The 22698-nt window shown below is 39.1% G+C and overlaps 1 protein-coding gene across 1 annotated transcript; it reads right to left on the bottom strand.

Annotated features, from left to right (window-relative positions):
- Positions 1-616: 616 nt before the first annotated feature.
- LOC114666620 (transcription factor Adf-1-like) lies at positions 617-8874 on the bottom strand. The gene is made up of 3 exons (XM_028821544.2): positions 8436-8874; positions 1603-1756; positions 617-1317 (listed from the first exon to the last, which is right to left on the bottom strand). The coding sequence occupies exons 1-3, from the start codon at positions 8566-8568 to the stop codon at positions 900-902; spliced, it is 705 nt and encodes a 234-aa protein (XP_028677377.1). The 5' UTR covers positions 8569-8874; the 3' UTR covers positions 617-899.
- Positions 8875-22698: the final 13824 nt, after the last annotated feature.

Here is a 22698-nt window from a genome sequence, read left to right as displayed (position 1 = left end):
AAATTAATTTGCAAATCATCACATTCTGTTGTTATTTTCATTTTACACAGTGTCCCAACTATTTTGGAAACAGCTGTTTTTTTTCCTTGACTGCTTATACTGAACAAAAGTTTTGGAATTTAGTCACCCATGTTGCATGGGTAAAGACAACTATTGAGTCATATTTATGACAACAAGATTGCAGTTGTCACGGTTGTAATTGAGTCAGCTATTAGTTGTTAACAAATTACATCCTGCTTTTCAACAATACACCAGAACCTATTTTTCATCTCCACTACTTTATGTCCAAAGGTTCCTTGAAATCACACATTGCTTGGTTTCTGCTTCATACTTGGAACTTATGTCATTGAGAATGCTTAGGTGATTCAGCACAAAATGGTTTTGTTTTCCCCCAGCATAACTGCCAAATCATTGTATTTCTATCTTTCTTTTTATTTTAAAGTCTGCAATCAACTCTTACCTCTTAATCGGTGCTATAATTGCAATGTAAATACTTTATGTAATTAAATACAAAACAAAAAGCAGGTACAAAAGTGTATAAAATAATGGATTTGTTAAAAAAATCAATACCAATAATAACATGCTACTCCAGCAATATACACATTACTTGTGTTTACTAGACACAAAAAAGGCTGAAATAGCAGTATACAGTATGTTTGAAAGTTTTTTTTAATAAATTTCAACGTGAAAATGCACTTTTGCATACTACACTGGAGAAGTTTTATTATAAGACAAAAGAGTTCTGGCTCAATGTGTCTTCTCCATGCTGAGCCACAAGTCCCTGCTTTGTAAGAGGGTGTAGAATCTGCTGAGCAGTACCCTGGCTTTGGTGCTGCCACCCCAAATACTCAAGCAATACTCGTCCATTCATCCATCCAACCATTTTCCAAACCCACTAGTCAAAAAACATTTTCTTCCTCTTGAGAAGATTGCAAGTCATCTAGGAGCTTAAGAATTCCAATTTTCGCTTGTACCTGATTACGTGGTGTTAAGGCATCAATAGTTGGCACCAAGCTCATTAAAAAAAGTTCTGTTGGAGATTGTGGTTTTGGTGTTATTGAGGAAACAGGGACTTTCTGTGATGGAGAGGTCAAGAATTTGATGAGCTTTTCATCTAAGTCTTCTCGTTCACGTTTTCGCTTTCGTCCTCTGATATGAGGTTGAACAGAATCGTCATTTCTGCTTTGGGAATGTGAGATGTCAGAAGTTGAGCCTGTGCTTTCTTCTTCACCCTCTGCTTCATGAACATCATTAAGGGGGATGGTTATGTTTTTCTCTACCAATTCTTTTGAATCCTCTATAAATTTTGACATGGCCCTAAAATGGCAAAACAGAATAAAGATCACTTAGCATTACTTATTATACTTGCTTACAATATAGTACACAAAACAAGTTAGTATGATTAATTAACACTGATGATTGTGCAACTGTAATTATTTTAAAGCCATTATTGTTTATTTACTTAATGCAAACTGGAGATATGTGGGGGTGGCAGGCAGGTATAGCCTCTGGCTTCATGATTCTGAATTTTACTATGTGGTTTTGTACATAATAGTTATATTTCAAGTGTAACGTTTAAAAAGTTTAACATTTGTAACATACCCTCTTGTTTGCACATACGGGAGAAGAAAAGACATAATTTCAGCATACTTCCATTGCTTTTGCCATCTTAAATCTGGCCCACCAGGCTGGTAAGCTTTGTTCTTCCTCACAAAGGTATCACGAAGATTTTTCCATCTCTTCTGACAGTCCTCCACTAAAACAAAATATATATATATATATATAAAGTATATATATTTAAATAGTAGGTATAAACTTATAAATAATTGGTGTTAGCCAGTTTTTCTGGGCTGATATCATGAGATCAAGTGACTCACTTTCAGCAGTCTTACTGTATATTTGCTTAGTGTCCACAGAGTTGAGTACAGACAGCCTGTTTGTGGGACACTTGTATGGCATTTGTGTAGTGAATCATATCCTGTCTTAGTGAGATTAACTACTTATTCATTGTAACTTTGGGAAGAAATACACAGGGATTTGATTGGAAAGTACATTCATAGTACCAGCTATCGAGATAGTATTCACCATTATAATGAATGATCTTCTTGATGCTCTTTATCAAGTTAGAATGATAAATGTTAGCGGTGGGTGGCACAGTAGTCTTGTGGTTAATATTCAGGGATGAAAATGCAATTCCTTGTCTGGTCCCTGTATATGTGGATTTGCATCTCCCCACACTTATTCCATGCATCTCAGGTAATTATGGGCTTGTGCATGAATAAGCCAAGTGATAGAGTGCCATCCAATTCCGTGACAATTCCTTCCTTCCTTGCTTGTGCCCGATTCTGCTCCAATAGGATCTGGTACCCCATGACCCTGGTCGTAACAGATTCAGAAAATGATGAATGGACATGTTGGAGATGCCATTTTGATGCATCTGTAACCTCTAAGTTTGCTAATATTCTAAATAGTCATTCTAAATGTAGTTTTTGGTCTAAAACAGCTAGCAATGTAACCAGTAAATTGGATAGTTTACATGCTAAGGTAAGGGCAGCAGCTGACATACTGGCCCTTGAAAAAATTGTTAAGAAATTCTCCAGCACTAAAATACCTTGGAAGAGAAATAGGGTGTCCAAAATAATGTAAAAATGCAGGGGAGCGGAGCATAAAGAGAGAAAAACTAAACTAACAGTCCACTATGAAATACTGAAGGCACATATTAGTGAACAGTAATGGCACAATAACGTGCAGTGAATACACTTGACTTGAGCATTCATAGTATTCATCCTCTTTCTCTGTACGTTTAGCATTCGTTTGCTCAGATGTTGATGCACTTGCTGCTTCCTGAGCAGCTCTCTCTTGTCGCATCTTTTCGCGTTAAAACTGATTAAGTCAGTGTTTGTGTTGCAATTACTTAGTATGTTTTCTTTAATCTTTCACTTAAGCTGGCAGTCTTCAATCTGCCTCAAGAATGATTTAAGATATGAAGAGGTAGGGGAAGTGACGGCGAAGGTGGTAGGGAATGAGAACGGCGCCCGTACGCATGTGCCACACTGCCGAGAGTTGATTCTACAATAAAATAAAATAAAAATAAAAAGAGGAATAACCTTGGAGGTCAATCATCACCCTGAAAGCAGATAGTAGATGTCATAGTATATGTGTACCAAATTTCAGGTCAATAGGTCAAACGGTTTGCGAGCTACAGGTGATTTAAAATCCTGGACAGACAAACGGACAAAATTATAATGCTGGAAAACTAGGAGCTGTATTGTCAACTACTGATCACCTTCTAAACCCAGCTCATTCAATGGAACACACCTTGAAAACTTCTAGTGAAAGTTTTTGAGCTTTTACAACATTTTTTAAACACAAAACAAACAATATTAGATGTCCTCCAATGTTAACCCTGTTAAAGTCCAACATGCTCTTTTAAGTGAATTAAATTCCTTCACCCAAATAGGTGGACCTGAGCTCCACAGAATAATTTCTCAACTAAAACCATCCACTTGTGCCAGTGTCCATGACTCAGTCCCAACTAGCTTTTTTAAAGAAATCTCATATGTTCTTATTGACAGTGTACTTGACACAGTTAACTCATCATTAGATTTTGGGGCCTTCCCAGATTATCAAAAGGCTACAGTTGTTAAGCCCTTGCTCAAGAAAAATAATCAACTCTCTTTTGTCTTTAACAGTTTCAGACCTACTGTATTTCTAGTCTGTCTTTATTAGGTAAAATTCTAGAAAGTGTAATATTTCATCAGTTAAGTGATTATTCGAACAAACATTCTATACTTGAAATGTTTCAGTCAGGTGTTAGAACAAATAGTATAGAAACTACACTGACTCAATAACATTACGGGTTAATGTGAACACAGGCCACTTATCTGTCTTTCCTCTCTTAGACCCGAGAGCAGCATTTGACACCATGGACCACAGTATTCTTATAAATTGCTTTAGACAATGGGTGGGTGTCTCTGGTAGTGTCATAAATTGGTTTCAGTCTTTTTTAACAGGTAGAATATTCTTTGTTAGTTGTGGGGACTGTTATTCAGAGGTCTATAATATAGTACAAGGTGTACCACAAAGATCTATTCTGCGCCTGCTGCTTTTTTCAATATACATGCTTTCATTAGGAAAGATTATATCGAAGTACGAGGTGAATTGCCACAGCTTTGCTGATGACACACAGCTTTACATATACAGTATATAGCAACCGATGACCCTGGCTCTCTTGGCTCCCTAATCTTATTTGTATTTCTGAATGGATGAGTAGTAGTTTTCTCAGATTAAAAAAGGAAACAACAAAAGTCTTAGTGGCTGGCAAAAATGGAAGTAATGAGGGCATTAAAAATAAACTGGATCCCGTGGCATTAAAATGCAAGGCAGAGGTAAAGAATCATATATAAATGTCTGCATGTGGAAGTGTGCGTGTCTGTCTGTCCAGTCCAGAAGTGAGAGGTGGTATCGGGGTAAGGGCTCCACCTCCGAGGAAACAAACCCGCTTAGACGCTAATATAGAAGCAAGGCCAGCACATCGTCAAAACGGCATCCCTTTTACTTTTCCTTCCACCGCTAATACACATGTGAGGGGAGCACATCGGAAAACGAATCCCCCTAAGAGAGAGATGCCCAGTGTAGTTCCTTTTAATTACCTGACATCTCTACATTTCAATTTTTTTTCTGATGATATCAATAGTTTCTAGGGCACGGGCTTACACTGCTAGTTTAGGTATAATCTTGGATTCTGACCTAAACTTTAAATTAAATATTAACCAGAATACTAGGACTGCATTTTCACTACCTGGGAAACATATATACAAGTGGTGGTGGCCACAAGAAAACAAATATGATGATTAGATGGTATAATATTATATAACAATACTATTTAAACAATGCCAAAAAGATATCAAAACAAGATACTTATACTATAATCAAAATTTCCATGATCAATAACCCACACATGGTGAGAAAAGGCTAAGAAAAAAATCAAAGAGGTCAAGGAAAATTAAATGAGAAGTCCTCTCATAACACTGGCAACTTGGCCTTGTATGGGTGAGTGTGTCCTGTGATAGAGTAAAGTTCCCTTCCACATTGCTGCCTTCCTGCCATGAACCTGAATAATCAGATTCAGTAAATGGATAGCTTTATAAGGAGTTGTACTTTCACTTAAGGAACACTGCAAAAGTAAGACGCTGAGAAATTACTTCACGATTTTGCTTTGTCAATTAGATTACTGAAATGCACTCCTAGCAGGACGACCTAAAAAAAGACATCAGTTGGCTGCAATTAGTTCAAAACGCAGCAGCAAGAATCTTAATCAGAAAATCTGAGCACACCTCACCAGTTTCAGTATTGCTACACTGGTTACCCGTATCCTTTAGAAATGTAATTTTCTAACATGCCTGATCCAGATCAGGTTTAATTAAATTGTTTTTAATTACTGGATGCTTTTATTGAACGCAATTTACACTAAATTGCTGTACTATACATTATATATTCCCACAACGGTAGACAAAGTCACAATTTTAGAGTACAGTATTTTCTGAACCTGCTAAATCCATTACATGGTAAGGGAAAGCTGGAGCCTCAAGCACACAGCAGAAACTCAAAAATAATGGGACTCAACAAAGTATACACGCACACTCACCCATGTCTTCAAACACAGAGCCTTTAAAAAGTATTCACACACTTAGAAAGTTTCACATTTTATCATTATACAACATTGAATCACAGTTTTTTGAAACTGATCAACAGAAAAAAAAATAACCTCTTTCCATTAATTAATGATTGATATAACTGGGACTCTAAGCGATACTTGACTTGGAGATGTTCTCGTCTCCTTCCACTGACTTGTGTTTTTCAGTCACCTTTTCGTGGAGTGTTCTTTTATGTTCATTCTCCATATTGACCCTTTTAGATGAGGACTACAATCAACTGAGACCCCAGACTGGTGATCTCCATTCAACTAATACAGTCATATGAAAAAATTTGGGAACCCCTCTTAATTCTTTGGATTTTTGTTTATCATTGGCTGAGCTTTCAAAGTAGCAACTTCCTTTTAATATATGACATGCCTTATGGAAACGGTAGTACTTCAGCAGTGACATTAAGTTTATTGGATTAACAGAAAATATGCATCATAACAAAATTAGACAAGTGCATAAATTTGGGCACCCCAACAGAGATATTACATCGATACTTAGTTGAGCATCCTTTTGCAAATATAACAGCCTCTAGATACTTCCTATTGCCTTTGATGAGTGTCTGGATTCTGGATGGAGGTATTTTTGATCATTCTTCCATACAAAATCTCTCCAGTTCAGTTAAATTTGATGGCTGCTGAGCATGGACAGCCTGCTTCAAATCATCCCAAAGATTTTCGATGATATTCAAGTCAGGGGACTGTGACGGCCATTCCAGAACATTGTACTTCTCCCTCTGCATGAATGCCTTTGTATATTTCCAACTGTGTTTTGGGTCATTGTCTTGTTGGAATATCCAACCCCTGTGTAACTTCAACTTTGTGACTGATGCTTGAACATTATCCTGAAGAATTTGTTGATATTGGGTTGAATTCATCCGACCCTCGACTTTAACAAGGGCCCCAGTCCCTGAACTAGCCACACAGCCCCACAGCATGATGGAACCTCCACCAAATTTGACAGTAAGTAGCAGGTGTTTTTCTTGGAATGTGGTGTTCTTCTTCCGCCATGCAAAGCATTTTTTGTTCTGACCAAATAACTGAATTTTTGTCTCATCAGTCCAAAGCACTTTGTTCCAAAATGAATCTGGCTTGTCTAAATGAGCATTTGTATACAACAAGCGACTCTGGTTGTGGCGTGAGTGCAGAAAGGGCTTCTTTCTCATCACCCTGCCATACAGATGTTCTTTGTGCAAATTGCGCTGAATTGTAGAACAATGTACAGATACATTGTCTGTAACCATTCTCACAATCCTGCGCATATGCCGCTCCTGTATTTTTCTTGGTCTGCTAGACCTGCTGGGTTTAACAGCAACTGTGCCTGTGGCCTTCCATTTTCTGATGACATTCCTTACAGTTGAAACTGACAGTTTAAACCTCTGAGATAGCTTTTTGTAGCCTTCCCCTAAACCATGAGACTGAACAATCTTTGTTTTCAGATCTTTTGAGAGTTGCTTTGAGGATCCCATGCTGTCACTCTTCAGAGGAGAGTCAAAGGGAAGCACAACTTGCAATTGACCACCTTAAATACCTTTTCTCATGATTTGACACACCTGTCTATGAAGTTCAAGGCTTACCGAGCTAATCCAACCAATTTGGTATTGCAAGTAATCAGCATTGAGCAGTTACAGGCATTCAAAGCAGCAAAATTACAAGGGGACCCACATTTTTGCACAGCCAGTTTTTCACATTTGATTTAATTTCATACAACTAAATACTGCTTCACTAAAAATCTTTGTTCGGAAAACACCCCAATACTGAGATGTTCCTTGGAAATGAAAGACATACCACTGTTATCTTTTTTGTTGAAAGTAGAGTCAATTATTATGCAGGCTGAGAGGGGTTCCCAAACTTTTTCATATGACTGTAATATGGCATCTAAAACGAATTGGATATATCAGTAATGAATTAGGTGAATAGTTACAAAATCAATTATTCTGTTTTATATTTCTGTTTAATTTAGACCACTTTGCATAATTCGGTTTTCATTTTGATATTAATAAGTCTTTTTATTTCTGTTGATCCGTGCCAAAAGAGCCAAATTAAATCCACTGTGGTTTAATGTTGTAAAACAATAAAATGTGCAAATATTTTGAAGACACTGTACAATACCCTGCAAATCCTTGTGATGTGGCAGCCAGAAGATTATTTTGGGTCAATATTAATATTTTTAATTCAATAGTTTGAAAATTTAGTACTTAAAAAGTTCAATTTAACAATGCAGCACCATGCCAACGAACTGGGTTCAAATTCTAGCTCAGTCGCTGTGGGGGTCTCCCCTTAGATTTTTGTGTTAAGTTAATCAGCCGGGTGTGTATATGTGTGTTGTGCAGTGAAATGGCCTCCCATCCAGGTCGGGTTGCTATCTTGTACTGTAGGGTCTGGCTCAAAAGAGCCCTGGAATGGAAAAAGCAGGCTTTGAAAATAGTTGGCTGGTTGCCGTAATAACGAGAAATACATCCAGTAAAGGGAAGACGAGCGACAGACAGAATCTAAAGGGTTCCTGGTATTTATAGTACTTGCTATAGGAAAAATACATTTTAATGTAATAAAATCTGCAAAACTGCTAAATGAAATCATGACAATGCATTACAATTTATAATTTAGAAATTTTATACACGATCGTATAGATTTAACAACTTGAAAATCTGCGTCACGTTCTTTCAATATTTCTTTGCGATATAACACTATTGCCTGCTTGTTTTAAAACTTCGTATAGTAACTTTTAAAATACCTGAGAGGCCAAGGGCTGTGGAAACTGCACGCCATGCACTATCCTTCTTAGCATTATCCTTGTAGTTTTCGTCCTTTGAGTCATACAGCACGGGATGACTCTGGACTTGTGTGATGAGTTTTTCTTTGTCCATTTGTTTCGCTTGATGCGCTTCTGTTTTCGCACGCGTCCGAACCACGCCGTAATCCTAAACGGGCGCGTTTTACGCGCGTCGACTTGCGTCACACGCGCGTCAATCACTTCCTGTGAGTTTTGCTCTTTTTTTTTTAAATAGACGCGACTTCAAATTTTTAGTCGCTTCGCTTTTGCGCGATTTAGTCTCATCGCATGCACGTATGAAAAGCGTTACTGATTTCATTCTTTTTTGTTATAGTGGTAGTCACTTATTTTCTTTCTCATAAACTGTGGACGGAAGCAGTTCTGTTCAGCGTGATCGGATCCGATTTTGGGTTCATTCCATATTTTTTACCAGTAGAGGGCACCATAACCTCAGAATTCACGAGTCCCTCGCGGTCGATTTTAAATTCAAGGATGGGATTATTGATAGGAGAGAAGCCTATATGCCTATATTAGAGACGTCAACCCGGTTGACCTAGTCTATTTGAAAATACAATAGGTATTAAAACACCGTTAGAATAATCAGAAGACCTTCTCCATTTAAAAATGGCGTATTGGGGCTTAGTGGTTCAGTCATTTTTCACGTAAAGTAAGGCTAAAGGTTCACGGCTCAGCAATACAACTGGGTGATCCAGACGACGTTACCTACCCTGCTAATGCTACTAAACGTGTATGTGATAATTCACTTGTGATGCGTGAGATAATAATATATAATATATATAATAATAAGATAAATTGGTATATTTTTATTCAGGTTTATCATGTGTTATTCAGAACTGGTATTTTTCTTTGATTTGATTTTTAATGTTGATATTATTTTATATCCAGTGTTTTTATTCATTTTGGTTATGCTTTAATCTATTTTGTTACATTTTGAATTTTTGTGAAGTGCTTTGATCCTATGAAATCCATCCATCCATTATCGAACCCGCTATATCCTAACTACAGGGTCACAGGGGTCTGCTGGAGCCAATCCCAGCCAATACAGGGCGCAAGGCAGGAAACAAACCCCGGGCAGGGCGCCAGCCCACCGCAGGGTGCACACACACACATACACACCAAACACACACTAGAGACAATTTAGTTTCGCCAATGCACCTAACCTACATGTCTTTGGACTGTGGGAGGAAACCGGAGCACCCAGAGGAAACCCACGCTGACACGGGGAGAACATGCAAACTCCATGCAGGGAGGACCCTAACTGCGAGGCAGCAGCGCTACCACTGCGCCACCATCCTGTAAAATACTATATGGTAATAAAAAGTAACTGAGTGTCGGGAGTGTCTCGCAGTTCTGGGTTCCTTCAAAAACATGGGGAAGGTTTTTGGTGTGAAACTGGCAAGAACACCATCCCTTCCGGTTCCTCCTCTAATAAAACGCCATCCAAAAGAGGGGAAGTGAGAAAGGAGCACAATTGTTTTAGTTAAAACCATCAGTAAGGAATAGTAAATGCTGTCCTCGAGTGAGAAAGGGACAAATTATTTAATAGATTATGGCTTGGACATGTTGGTCTGAACCAATGTTATTATTATTTTGGAAGGCATAAAACGGGAATAGTGTGAGCAATGTGGCACTAAAGTAGGGTTGCCAACCGTATTATTTTACAAAATCATCCTATATTTGAAATAGATATGTTGTGTTTTCCAAATGGAACACTTTTTATTCTGTATTTTATACAACAACAAAACTCCAGGTGGGTGCCGGACATCAACAGGCCCGGCAACAGCCCTTTAAACCTCTATTGTTGCCATAGGTCCTCCCTTATTTTTGTTTAGGAAAGTTGGCAACACTAATTAAAGAAACATTAGAAGACTACATGGGCGGCACAGTGGCGCAGTGGGTAGCGCTGCTGCCTCGCAGTTGGGAGACCTGGGGACCTGGGTTCACCTCCCGGGTCCTCCCTGCGTGGAGTTTGCATGTTCTCTCCGTGTCTGCGTGGGTTTCCTCCGGGCGCTCCGGTTTCCTCCCACAGTCCAAAGACATGCAGGTTAGGTGGATTGGCGATTCTAAATTGGCCCTAGTGTGTGCTTGGTGTGTGGGTGTGTGTCCTGCGGTGGGTTGGCACCCTGCCCAGGATTGTTTCCTGCCTTGTGCCCTGTGTTGGCTGGGATTGGCTCCAGCAGACCCCCGTGACCCTGTGTTCGGATTCAGCGGGTTGGAAAATGGATGGATGGATGGAAGACTACATGGTCTGGTGTTTGAAATATGGTAGGGAAAGACGTAAAAGATAAATTTGAACTAAAAGGAGTCCCATGTAGTACTTAAAGCCCTTTTCAGTATCTAAAAAATACAGAAATGGGTAATACATTCTAGAAGATTAAGTACTTGTAAGCAAACTAGGTAAATAAAGTTGGAACCTCCATCCAGATATTGGCAGTAATGGATTATTATATATGATCCCAGCCTGCCATCATTCAAAAGAAGAAGAAGAGAAAGCCGTCATTCATTTGGAACTGACTCTGCATCAGGACAGATTGGCTGTTAAAAAGTAATTTAAAGGCTATAGAAGCCTTAGTCAACGTCCACCATAACGTATTAAATATGGAGTCCCTAGAGGCCCCAGCCCTTCTTTTATTTAGTTTCTCTTTATTTGCAATGTATTATTTTTTTTTTTTAAACATGATTCTATATAATATGTATGTATTAAGACATTAGCAAGTGCATATAGAGTTTCATTATTAGATGCTAACATCTAATCAAGGTATAAAAATTTAAACTTTAAACTAACCTGCACACATCTCACCAGTTTTAGCATCGTTACATTGTTTACCCATGTCTTTTAGAATTGACTTTAAAATACTATTACTGATATATAAAGCTTTAAATAATCTTGCTCTTTCCTATATTTTGAAGTGTCTATCCCCCTACACTCCAAGTTGTAACTATTGATCTTCTAATAGTGATTTGCTTGCTACTCCAAGAGATAAGCGTAAAAGAAGAGGTGAGGCTGCCTTTCACTGTTATACATTAAAAATCTGGAATACTTTACCAACAGAGATATGCCAGGCTAACACTGTGGACCATTTTGTAAAACTCCTAAAAATCCACTTTTTTAGCTTGGCATTTTTGTAACTACAATTTCATTCTACCTTTAATGACACCTTTTATTGGCTAACTAGAAAGAATACACTATGCAAGCTTTCGAGGCAAGGGGCCTGAGTTGCTTCTAAAGCTTGCCTATTGTAATCTTTCTAGTTAGCTAACAAAAGGTGACATTTTGCTTAACTTCTCACTGCATCCATAATGGCTAACATGTTACAACACCCTATTACTGTTCTATCCTTAATATACTAGATTTGCATAGAATTGCCATTCTCTTCAAGGAATCTGCAATCTTTCATTTTCTCTGTTTTCTTTTTTCAGTTCTTCTGACCACCTGGTCAATGTCCTCTGCAGCCACCTGTGATATTTGAATGTTTGAATGAAAGCTGATACCCCAACCTGCCATGAGACCCCACTGTGTTGAATCCTCAAAGATGAAGCCTTAAAAATTAAAAAGCAATAAATAATGACTTAAGGACATTTATGGTAGGTAGAATGTCCTGCGGTGGGTTGGCACCCTGCCCGGGATTGGTTCCCTGCCTTGTGCCCTGTGTTGGCTGGGATTGGCTCCAGCAGACCCCCGTGACCCTGTGTTCGGATTCAGCGGGTTGGATAATGGATGGATGGATGGATGGCTCCAGCAGACCCCCGTGACCCTGTGTATGGATTCAGCGGGTTGGATAATGGATGGATGAGAATGTCCATTTGGGGATGGGGGGGGGGGATCTTTTGGCCTGAACCCCTTGCAGATTTTGTTTTTTGTTCTCTAGCTTGACTGGGTTATTTTTTTTTTATTTCTGTCCATCCTGGCCAACTGACCTTATCCTCAGCCCAACATTTAAAGACTTGAAAGCAAAAACTATATTTAAAGACTCTATTTCTCTTAATTAATACAGTATATATATCTGTCTTAAAAAAGTGTGCATTATTTGTTATATACTATTTATGCATTGTTTGTTTTTCTTTACATGTGATTACTTCTTTGACATCTTGTAAAGCACTTTAAGCTACTTCATTTGTATAAAAATGTGATATAGAAATAATTGTTATTGTTAAGAATGGTTTTTACCATCACCATACAGTAGGTATGTGTCTTTCATGGAAAACATCCATCTATTTATCGAGCTTCCTAACCCACTTACCCAGAGTAGGAGCATGGGGCAGCTGGTGGCAGTCCTAGCAATCATTGGATGGAAGGCAGGAACTGTCCATGGATGGGTCCACCAACTCATCGCAGGTTTCTTGGAAAGCAGTGCTGTAAATGTTGTAGGTAATTGTTAACTGTAACTTGCAATTGAAAAAGGGAATTTAATTTTATAGATGTGTATTACATCCAGCTCACAGTCTTTGCTGTGTAAATTGTAATCCTACATGGACACTCCATATATACAAACTGACTCCTTTTGAGTTAGACATGTTTTCCAGGACACTGAACACTTACCATACACACTTCCATGAGGCATATGTTTGCATGAAGGGCTCACACCATCCCTACTACATCAGCAAATCCTACCATTTCAACTGGAATGGCCAGTGATTGAGCCAACTGCTCATCATTAGTATGGGGAGTCCACAACTGATGACCAAGTGAGGAGACAACTGAGGAGGCCACACACAGGAAAAACATCAGGAATAGATGTAGACAGTCCTTGAGTTCTTAAGGCCTTTACTGACCATCTTTGTGGTATCCTTTTTCACCTGTTCAGCCTGTCATTAAGGCTGCGAAAAGTGCCACTACTCTGGAAACTATCCATCCATCCATTCATCCATTATCCAATCCGCTATATCCTAACACAGGGTCATGGGGGTCTGCTGGAGCCAATCCCAGCCAACACAGGGCGCAAGGCAGGAACAAACCCCTGGCAGGGTGCCAGTCCACTGCAGTACTCTGGAAACATTCCACATTATTCCTGTTCTGAAGAAGGCAGGCACTTCTTCATCTAATGCCTACAGACCAGTGGAACATTGTCTCACATTGTCTCACATCATGAAGTTAGGATGGGTTGGTCCTCGACTATACAAGTCCTCTTGTGGTAGAACACATGGACTCACTGAAGTTTGCCTATGAATCAAAGATAGGAGCGGAGGATATAATTATCTCTCTGCTCCAAAAGGCATATCTCACCTGGACGAAGCTGGCAGCACTGTGAGGAATTTCTTCTTTGATTTCTCCAGTGTCTTCAGTACCATCCAGCCATGTTTGTTAAGGGGAAAGATCAGGCATGTGCAGGTGGATGAGCCTGTGGTGTCTCTGGTATGGAGTGCCACAAGAAACTGTCCTGTCTCCTTGTCTCTTTACTTTGTACACCTCAGACTATAAATATAACACCAGGGCAGAAATTTTCTGACGATTCTGCACTTATAGGGTGTGTTGATGAGTAAAGGACTAAGATGGAGAACTTTGTTTTTTTGGTGTAGAAAGAATTGTCTGCAACTCAACATCAGCAAATCCAAGGAACTGGTTATAGAGTTTCACTACACCAAAGAGCCTCTACACCCAGTCAACTTTCAGAGAAAGGATGTAGAGGTGGTCGACTCCTGCAAGTATTAAGGGGTTCACATCAATGACAGACTGGACTGGTCTCATAAAACAGAAGAACTATATAAGAAAGGGCAGAGCAGGCTCATTTACCTAAGGAGAATGTGTTCCTTTAATGTGAGTAGTGACATCCTTTACATACACTGTAACTCTGTGATATTAAGTACAATTTTCTGTGCTATGGTGTGCTGGGCTGGTAACATCACTTCAAGAGAGGTCCAAAGAGCAGCTGCAGTTATGGGACACACTCTGGACCCCCTAGAGGTAGTAGTGTAGGAGTGAATTAAAACAAAACTGATTACCATTATGAACAATGGTGCACATTCTCTCTCTGACACACTTATTACTTTCAGTCATGATATTATTCAGCAGAATTGTTTCAAGAAATGCTACTGGGCCTTCTTCTTACCAATGCCCATATGTCTACATAATGCCTAACTGTCACTGTGACTGCCAAATCAGAAGTTTCCTTTCTTTACTATTAGTTTAAGCGTCTTTACTAATACTAAAGCTCAGTAATTTTTTTAAACCTATGAGTACAGGTCTGGCTTCTCTGGATCAAGAGAAGCCCATTTTAGAGTTTCTGGCACCTAGTGAGGAGCTTTTCCAAGGGAAGTCTAGAACTTGTTTGAGGAATCATATCTAATCCCAAATCACCCTAAAAGAGCTAGAATCTTCTCCTGGGAAAAAAGAAACCTGGTTAGCTCTGTTTGCATTATTATCAATGTAATCATCACTAGGAGGAGTAGTCTGGAAAATGTATGAATGATGATGTATATATTGCATGGAAACAATCTGAACAAAATGTAAAGGGTGTGCTATGGGATTAAATAAGATTCTTACTTTACTCTGTACTCTGGTCTTGTCAATATTCCACTCTTCATTGATCTTAGTGCTGATTTTGATACAGTTAATCATAACATTTTATTCTCCGGTCTTCAGTCTCACCTTTCAATTTGTGATACTGCTTTAGCCTGCTATACTCTGGTCCCAGTCTGGTTCATTGTGCGGTGGGTGTGGCAACATGCTATGAGCGCATGCTCCCAACCCCTCTGTGTCTCTCTCACTCATTAGCCTGGTTCAGGTCCTATCTTATTGACTGGTCATTTCTATTGGAAAAAAAGTCCGGCAATGCACCAGTTTCTCAAGGTGTTCCACAAGGCTCTGTTTTAGGTCCTCTTTTCTACTTGCTTCCTCAGGCCTCTATTATCGGTCAGTATGATTTGCAATTTCATTTTTATCCAGATGATACCAAAATATATTTAAGCACCCATCTCATTGGTCCCCTAACAACATTTACACTGATAATCTTCCTCTATGACTATGTTATTGAGCCCTGGATGCCCTTTAATTTTCTTATGTTAAATGAGAATAAGGGAGAGGTCATGTCAGTGAGGTTCAAGGCTGCTCTTTCAAAGGTCAGAGACTTTTCTCTCAATTTAAATGGCACTACAGTTACTCTTTCTGGTACAGTTTTTAATCTTGGTGTTATTTTTGATTTCACACTCTTTTTTGCAGACACATATTTATCCTTTAACTAAAGTTGCATTCTACCACCTACGTACTGTAACATTGCTCATCTCTGCTCCTCATTTATATCCCATGATGCAGAGGTCCTACTTGTATTGCCTCATATCTAGATAGATAGATAGATAGATAGATAGATAGATAGATAGATAGATAGATAGATAGATAGATAGATAGATAGATAGATAGATAGATAGATAGATAGATAGATAGATAGATAGATAGATAGATAGATAGATAGATACTTTATTAATCCCAAGGGGAAATTCACATACTCCAGCAGCACCATACTGATACAAAAAACAATATTAAATTAAAGATTCATAATAATGCAGGTAAAAACAGACAATAACTTTGTATAATGTTAATGTTTACCCACTACCGCCCCCCCCATACCCCCCGGGTGGAATTGAAGAGTCGCATAGTTTGGGGGAGGAACGATCTTCTCAGTCTGTCAGTGGAGCAGGACAGTGACAGCAGTCTGTCGCTGAAGCTGCTCTTCTGTCTGGAGATGACACTGTTTAGTGGATGCAGTGGATTTTCCATAAATGATAGGAGCCTGCTTAGCGCATGTCGCTCTGCCACAGATGTCAAACTGTCCAGCTCCATGCCAACAATAGAGCCTGCCTTCCTCACCAGTTTGTCCAGGCGTGAGGCGTCTTTCTTCTTAATGCTGCCTCCCCAGCACACCACCGCGTAGAAGAGGGCGCTCGCCACAACCGTCTGATAGAACATCTGCAGCATCTTATTGCAGATGTTGAAGGACGCAGCCTTTTAAGGAAGTATAACCGGCTCTGTCCTTTCTTACACAGAGCATCAGTATTGGCAGTCCAGTCTAATTTATCATCCAGCTGCACTCCCATGTATTTATAGGTCTGCACCCTCTGCACACAGTCACCTCTGATGATCACGGGGTCCATGAGGGGTCTGGGCCTCCTAAAATCCACCACCAGCTCCTTGGTTTTGCTGGTGTTCAGGTGTAGGTGGTTTGAGTCGCACCATTTAACAAAGTCATTGATTAGGTCCCTATACTCCTCCTCCTGCCCACTCCTGATGCAGCCCACGATAGCAGTGTCATCAGCGAACTTTTGCACGTGGCAGGACTCCGAGTTGTATTGGAAGTCCGATGTATATAGGCTGAATAGGACCGGATAAAGTACAGTCCCTTGTGGCACTCCTGTGTTGCTGACCACAATGTCAGATGTGCAGTTCTGCAATGTCAGACGCACATACTGAGGTCTGTCTTTAAGATAGTCCACGATCCATGCCACCAGGTATGAATCTACTCCCATCTCTGTCAGCTTGTCCCTAAGGAGCAGAGGCTGGATTGTGTTGATATATAATTTTTTATATATTTGTCTCCCTGTCAAATCTTACAGTAAACTGCAATACATCCAAAACTCTGCAGTCAGGCTACTCACCCATACCAGGAGGTCCACACATATCACCCCTGTTCTTTTCCAGTCCCATTGGCTTCTTGTACTCATTCGTGCACAATTTAATCTCCTCACACTTTCATTCAACCCACCCAATGGCATTCCCCCTTCTTATCCTTCTGCTCTTCTTCAACCTTATACACTAGCTTAGTCCCTAATTTCTTCTGACACAAATCTGCTTTCTGTTCTCCACACAAAGCTGTCTACAATCAGAGTAAGGTCATATAGTGTGGTTGCTCCCAAACTGTGGAACACTCTTCTTCAAGCTCTCCATAACTGCACATGCCTTTCCTCTTGACCCAATATTACCATCCTTTTATTAAGATCTAATAATTTATTTATTCACCTTTAAATTTCTGGTGTTATTTTTAATTTATTTTTACTCTGTGTTTTGTATTATGTCAGCTGAAATATTTTGGCCTTCTGTTTACCTATTTGTTGATGCATTATTTAAAAAGTGACCTGGGGTTTGAGATAAGGCATTATATACATAAAACTTATTATTATTATTATTAGTTGTAACCAACAGGGGGGGGGGGGCACCGCTGAGCCCCAAACTTCAGACACAGCAATACCCAGCATGCTTTTGAGTTCAAATAAATGATATTTATTTAAACACTACATCTCTCCAATAATCACCCTTCCAAGATTAGCCAGAGCACACTAAATAAATAAATTCTTCCTCCTCTCATTCTTCTGTTGAGTGTTACTTGCTGCATCCCGACTCTGACTTACTGACGTGAGGCAGCGGACTCCCTTTTAAGCCGGACCCAGGAATACTTCCGGTGTCTTCCTGGAAACACTTCCGGGCCATAAAGAAAGTAAGGAGGTCCGCCCCTGACAGTTCCCTCTATCAGCACCTAGGGACCCCCGACAGGGCTGCAGTTCTGTACTCCAACTCCCAAGCTCCCCTGCAGGTGTCCCAACTGGGCTGCCACACAAGGACCACTACCACCTGTCATATGGTGGAAGGAACTACTCCCAGTGTCTCAACTTCTGCTGGTCCATCTGTTATTTTATACCAGCTGGACACAATATTATCTTTTCGTCCAGCCAGCCAATCCATCTGTCGTTCAGCTCTGGCTTCCCATCTGGGTAATAAACCATTCTCCTTCCCAGCCAGGATGCTTTTCTTGTCCTACATGCAGTATACAGTTTAGATGTATTTATAAAAGTAGAGCTCAAGCATCTTAGGTGACAACTCCAGAATAATAGTAATATGGAGAGAAACATGAAAACTTATGGTGCCTCATACCCCTACCCTAGGGGTCCCCAATCCCGATCCTAGAGGGCCCCAGTGGCTGCAGGTTTTCATTCTAACCCTTTTCTTAATTAATGACCTGTGTTTTCTGTTAATTAACTTCTTTTGAATTAATTTTAATTGACTTGCTCTTTAAGACTCAGACCCCTTAATTGTTTTTTTTTTTCATAATTAGCAGACAAACAATTATGAGATACAAAATGAGCCAAAACAACTGGTGTCCATCATGCAAGATCTGAAAATAAAGAAAGATGAAGGTCTCAGGAATGTTGATCTGCTCAGGTCCCCAAATCATTTTAACAGTGTGCTCTTAGAAAAGAGAAAATTAACAGTTTTGGAAATGATTGGAGTTTGGAGTTTGTGGCCCTGACTTAGTTGGTCTTCTGTTGGCTCACTCACTTCACATTTCATTTCTGTTTGGGTGTCATTTAAGGAAAGAAATGAAGTAATTCAGAGGAATGATGAAGAAATTCAGGGGAACGACTCTTAAAAAACAAGTCCATTAAAATGAAAGGAAAAGGAGTTAATTAGCAGCAAAAACTGGTCACCAATTAAGAAAAGGGTTAGAATGAATATCTGTAGCCATTGCGGCCCTCCAGGAGCAGAGTTGGGGACCCGTGTCCTAGGCCACAGTGCTTTAGAATTAAGAGAAGATATGAGGTCTGCAAAGTAATCTGTATAAAACAGCTTTGAGTGCCGATCCATAAATGTTTCTGTCAATAGGGATATGACTGGGAAGAAAGTGTTCCTATAGACAACCAACTGGAGCTTTACCTGTGATGGCCTCTGTCAATGCATCACTGAGCTTGACACTAGTTCATATAATTTCTATAATAAACTTGTGAAGTAGCTGGATTTCAGTCATTTAAAAGTTTTTCTTTTGGAGAAAATCACCCCATTTGATGTCACACACTTTATTGCTTGGTAAAGCAAAGGATGCTGAAAATCTTTTTAGAGACAATGACACCTGTTTTATTTTATTTATAACATATTACAAGTTATATTTACTAATATCTCATTCAAGAAATGCAAGTTGCTGTAGTGAGGTAGTTTTCCTTAAATAGGAATGGATGTTCTGTTAAAAGGCTGGGCAAATTCTTCAAAAGCAGCTGCTCTTGTGACCGGGGGAGATCAAACAAATGCCTGGTACAGCAGGAGTGTCACTAGGGAGCAGGGCAAACCATGGAGGCCTCTAATCTCCAAGCTCTCATCCCAGAAAGTGTAAACAGTGGCTTCAATGAGCATCCAGGATCAAAGTGGGATTAGTCTGAACAGGACGAAGCCTCAATAAAGACAACTGGCTTGGCAAAGACTCACCATTTCTGCCCGCTGGCCAGCACCAGGAGGTATAAAGACACAGGCAAGTAGCTAGAGAAGTGAAGATGTCATTAGCTTCCCAGGCCAGGCTCACCACAGGGTTGAGGTGCAAAATAATTTTAGCTTTTTTCCTCAAGGGCTCTACCCTTTAGTGAAAACAGTCATGTCTGTCATCTTGGAGCTTCCTACAGTGCTGCTGCCTGGTCTGACCATGTCATGGTGTGAAATGCCACCACTTTTGTCTACCTGTCTACTAGTTTTCATTATCTCTTTTAAAGTGTCCATATGTCATGGGGTATAGTTTATATAATACCTTCCTTCAAAGTATCCCTTAAAAAAGAAATGATTAAAGATGTCAAAAATTATCGAAAGATTTTTTAAAACGTGCAATAAGTCAACTGACAAGTTTCTCTGTATCCTTCTCAAGACAGCTTTACCACAAAGAATTATCTCCATCACAATTGAAAGAAGTGGTGGTGTGGTTTTTAGCTAGTTCTGTATACTGCTAGCCATGCCCAATGCGGAAAAATCACAATCAGGAGCTCTAGACTGTGAGTGTGCTTTAACTGGGACAGAAGCCTATAGCTTTTAGTGTCATTTGGAAAAAAATAATAAATAAAATAATACTGAACAGAAAATGAATTTTATATACGTGATGTTTTAAAAACAGAAGCGTGATTGTTGGTCTGTCATGGAGTAAAGAACAAAAATGTCTCACTATACACACTTCATCTATTGAAAGTAAAAGTTCAGCCGTCTTAGGCAGGGGTCTGCAAAGTCGATCCTGGAGGGCCGTAGTGGCTGCTGGTTTTTGTTTTAACCTGATTGCTTGATTTGAAACCAATCCTCACCAATAACAGAGCTCATTTAATGCTATGGCTTGCTAGTGTTTTCATTCTGTCATGTCAGGTCACTCTTACATTGCAGATTTTTTTTTCCTTTCCAAGGGTATCATCCAAATGATTTGTGGCCTGAATTGAAGGACTAATTCTCAGTCCTTCACTTTTAGGTATTAATGAATTATGTATTAGGTACTGATGTATTAAGGTGTAAGGCATTAATATAAGTAGCAAGTCTTTAAATAAGTAATTCATAGATTTCTTGCAAGTAGAATTAGTTTCTGCTTACTGTTCTTTGATTCATTGCTACTAGTTTGCTGTATGAGCGCACCAGTGAATTCTTGCAGTGGTAATGGCTCACACATTTTTATTCTCACAACTGATTTATATACTGAGCTAAACCAGGAAAAGAGTGTAAAAAATGAAACCAAAACAAATAAAAATTAACCTAGCTACCAAATCCTAGCGAGAGACAAGAATTGAAGTTGAAAAACAGGCAAAGAGATCAAGCAAAAAGAAACTAATGAGAAGCAAAATTAGAAAAGATTTCTTTTGAGTGTTTTTTTTTTTATTATTAGGGGTCTCTGCCCCCTGCTCGCTTCGCTCGCCAACCCCTGGCTAGCCACTTCACAGCTCTGCCACTCACGTATGGGGAAGCGGATGTACAATTTGAACAGATTGTTATTTCAAGGGAATTGTTACATATGCATAATAGAACTATTTTACATTACAGCGAGTAATTACAATTACCCATGGTAAAAAAATGGTAAAACGTAATAAACTGAAAGAAAATTATGTTTCATGTTGCGTTAGAGGTATTCATTGCGTTATATGATTTCGTTCTGTTTAGCATTGAAATTAACACGCAAAAACTTTTTAAACTTACACTTTTACTGTAAAACTTCAGTAAAAACAATATACGCAACATATAACTGCCCATGAGTGAATATTGTTTCTTTCTCTCTAATAATAAACCGACTTTTTCAAATGTTTGTCCCTGTGATTTGTTAATGGTCACAGCAAAAGCTATTGTAATGGGAAACTGTAAACATTTTAATACAAATGGCATATCAAGATCTCCTTTGGTGTCTAATGTTATTCTTGAAAGATGCACTACATTAACTTTCTTGTCACCTGTTAAAATTTTACATGTCATTGCCGTGTAACCAATTGACAATTTCCACATGAATTCATTTGACTTCATTGTTTCTCGGTGCTAGGATTGCCCGTGTACTCATTTCTTCTGTTGATAACCCTTCGGCATGAAATTCTTCAATAAGATTTGGACATAATATGACTTCTTTTATTGGGAACTTAAAGTGAGGAAAATTTAAAAATTTATAATAGTTGAGAGCTCAGGAACTGTGTCTGACAAAAACACTCACACGAATGAGAGGTGAGAGGACCATGGGCGTGGTTGTAAATGGTTGAGAGGAGGGCGGGACTTGACAAAATCTCTTGGCAAAAGTCTTGTCTCAAGATTTTCTTTTATTATAGGGAGAAAAGGTTTGTTTCCACAAATTGGATAATGAAAGATAATGAAAGATACCCCCCAACCTCTTATCCCGTTGGTTACCCGCGAGTCACAGCCCTAGAAGTCACAATCCTAGCAATGCATGAAGTGGCAAAAACGGTGGCGATAGAAGGACCTAAAAAAATACCAAAAGAATTCATACAAAATGTAATTAGGACATCTATACTCTGTATAGACTCAATTCTGAGAGATCTTTCCTAGTTATATTAAAACTAACAAATCTATTAAACAGCTGTAACGAAGGAGTGCCAATGTGAGTCTAGAAAATATCGTAAAAAAGTTGAGACTGTTATGATTTAACTTGTGTTTTTAATTTTTCTAAAAAGTTCCTGGAACTCTAAAAATAATGTTCACAACATTTTGGGTGATTATGAGAGCCAACAATCCAATGGTTACATTTATTTTTTGTTTTATTGTGTTTTATGTATGTTGCCAGTTTTTTTTTTTGCTTTTTTATGGGTGCCACCATTTTATTGATGGTTGCTATGTTGTTACTAGATAAGGTCAACTGGAAGTGTGTGGCACATGACATCACCAGGTCAAAAGTATAAAGGTCAGCATCATGCACTTCCTTATTGTACAAGTTTGTGGGTTGAATCGAAAAACTCTAGCATAATTATTGTTTGACTCTGGGTGGAAATTCCTTTTTTT

This window comes from Erpetoichthys calabaricus, chromosome 16 (genome assembly GCF_900747795.2).
Source record: "Erpetoichthys calabaricus chromosome 16, fErpCal1.3, whole genome shotgun sequence".
In the NCBI taxonomy this organism is placed as follows: domain Eukaryota; kingdom Metazoa; phylum Chordata; class Cladistia; order Polypteriformes; family Polypteridae; genus Erpetoichthys; species Erpetoichthys calabaricus.
The sequence above is the reverse complement of the archived record's forward strand: the minus strand, read 5'-3'. Positions and strand labels throughout refer to the sequence as shown.

Bases quoted from the DNA above. Each gene is read 5' to 3' on its own strand.
- LOC114666620 (XM_028821544.2), bottom strand. From the start codon at position 8,568: ATGGACAAAGAAAAACTCATCACACAAGTCCAGAGTCATCCCGTGCTG. The intron at 1,757-8,435 runs GTATTTTAAAAG...ATTTTGTTTTAG, and splicing joins CACAGCCCTTGGCCTCTCAG to TGGAGGACTGTCAGAAGAGA. The intron at 1,318-1,602 runs GTATGTTACAAA...TTGCCATTTTAG, and splicing joins CCGTATGTGCAAACAAGAGG to GGCCATGTCAAAATTTATAG.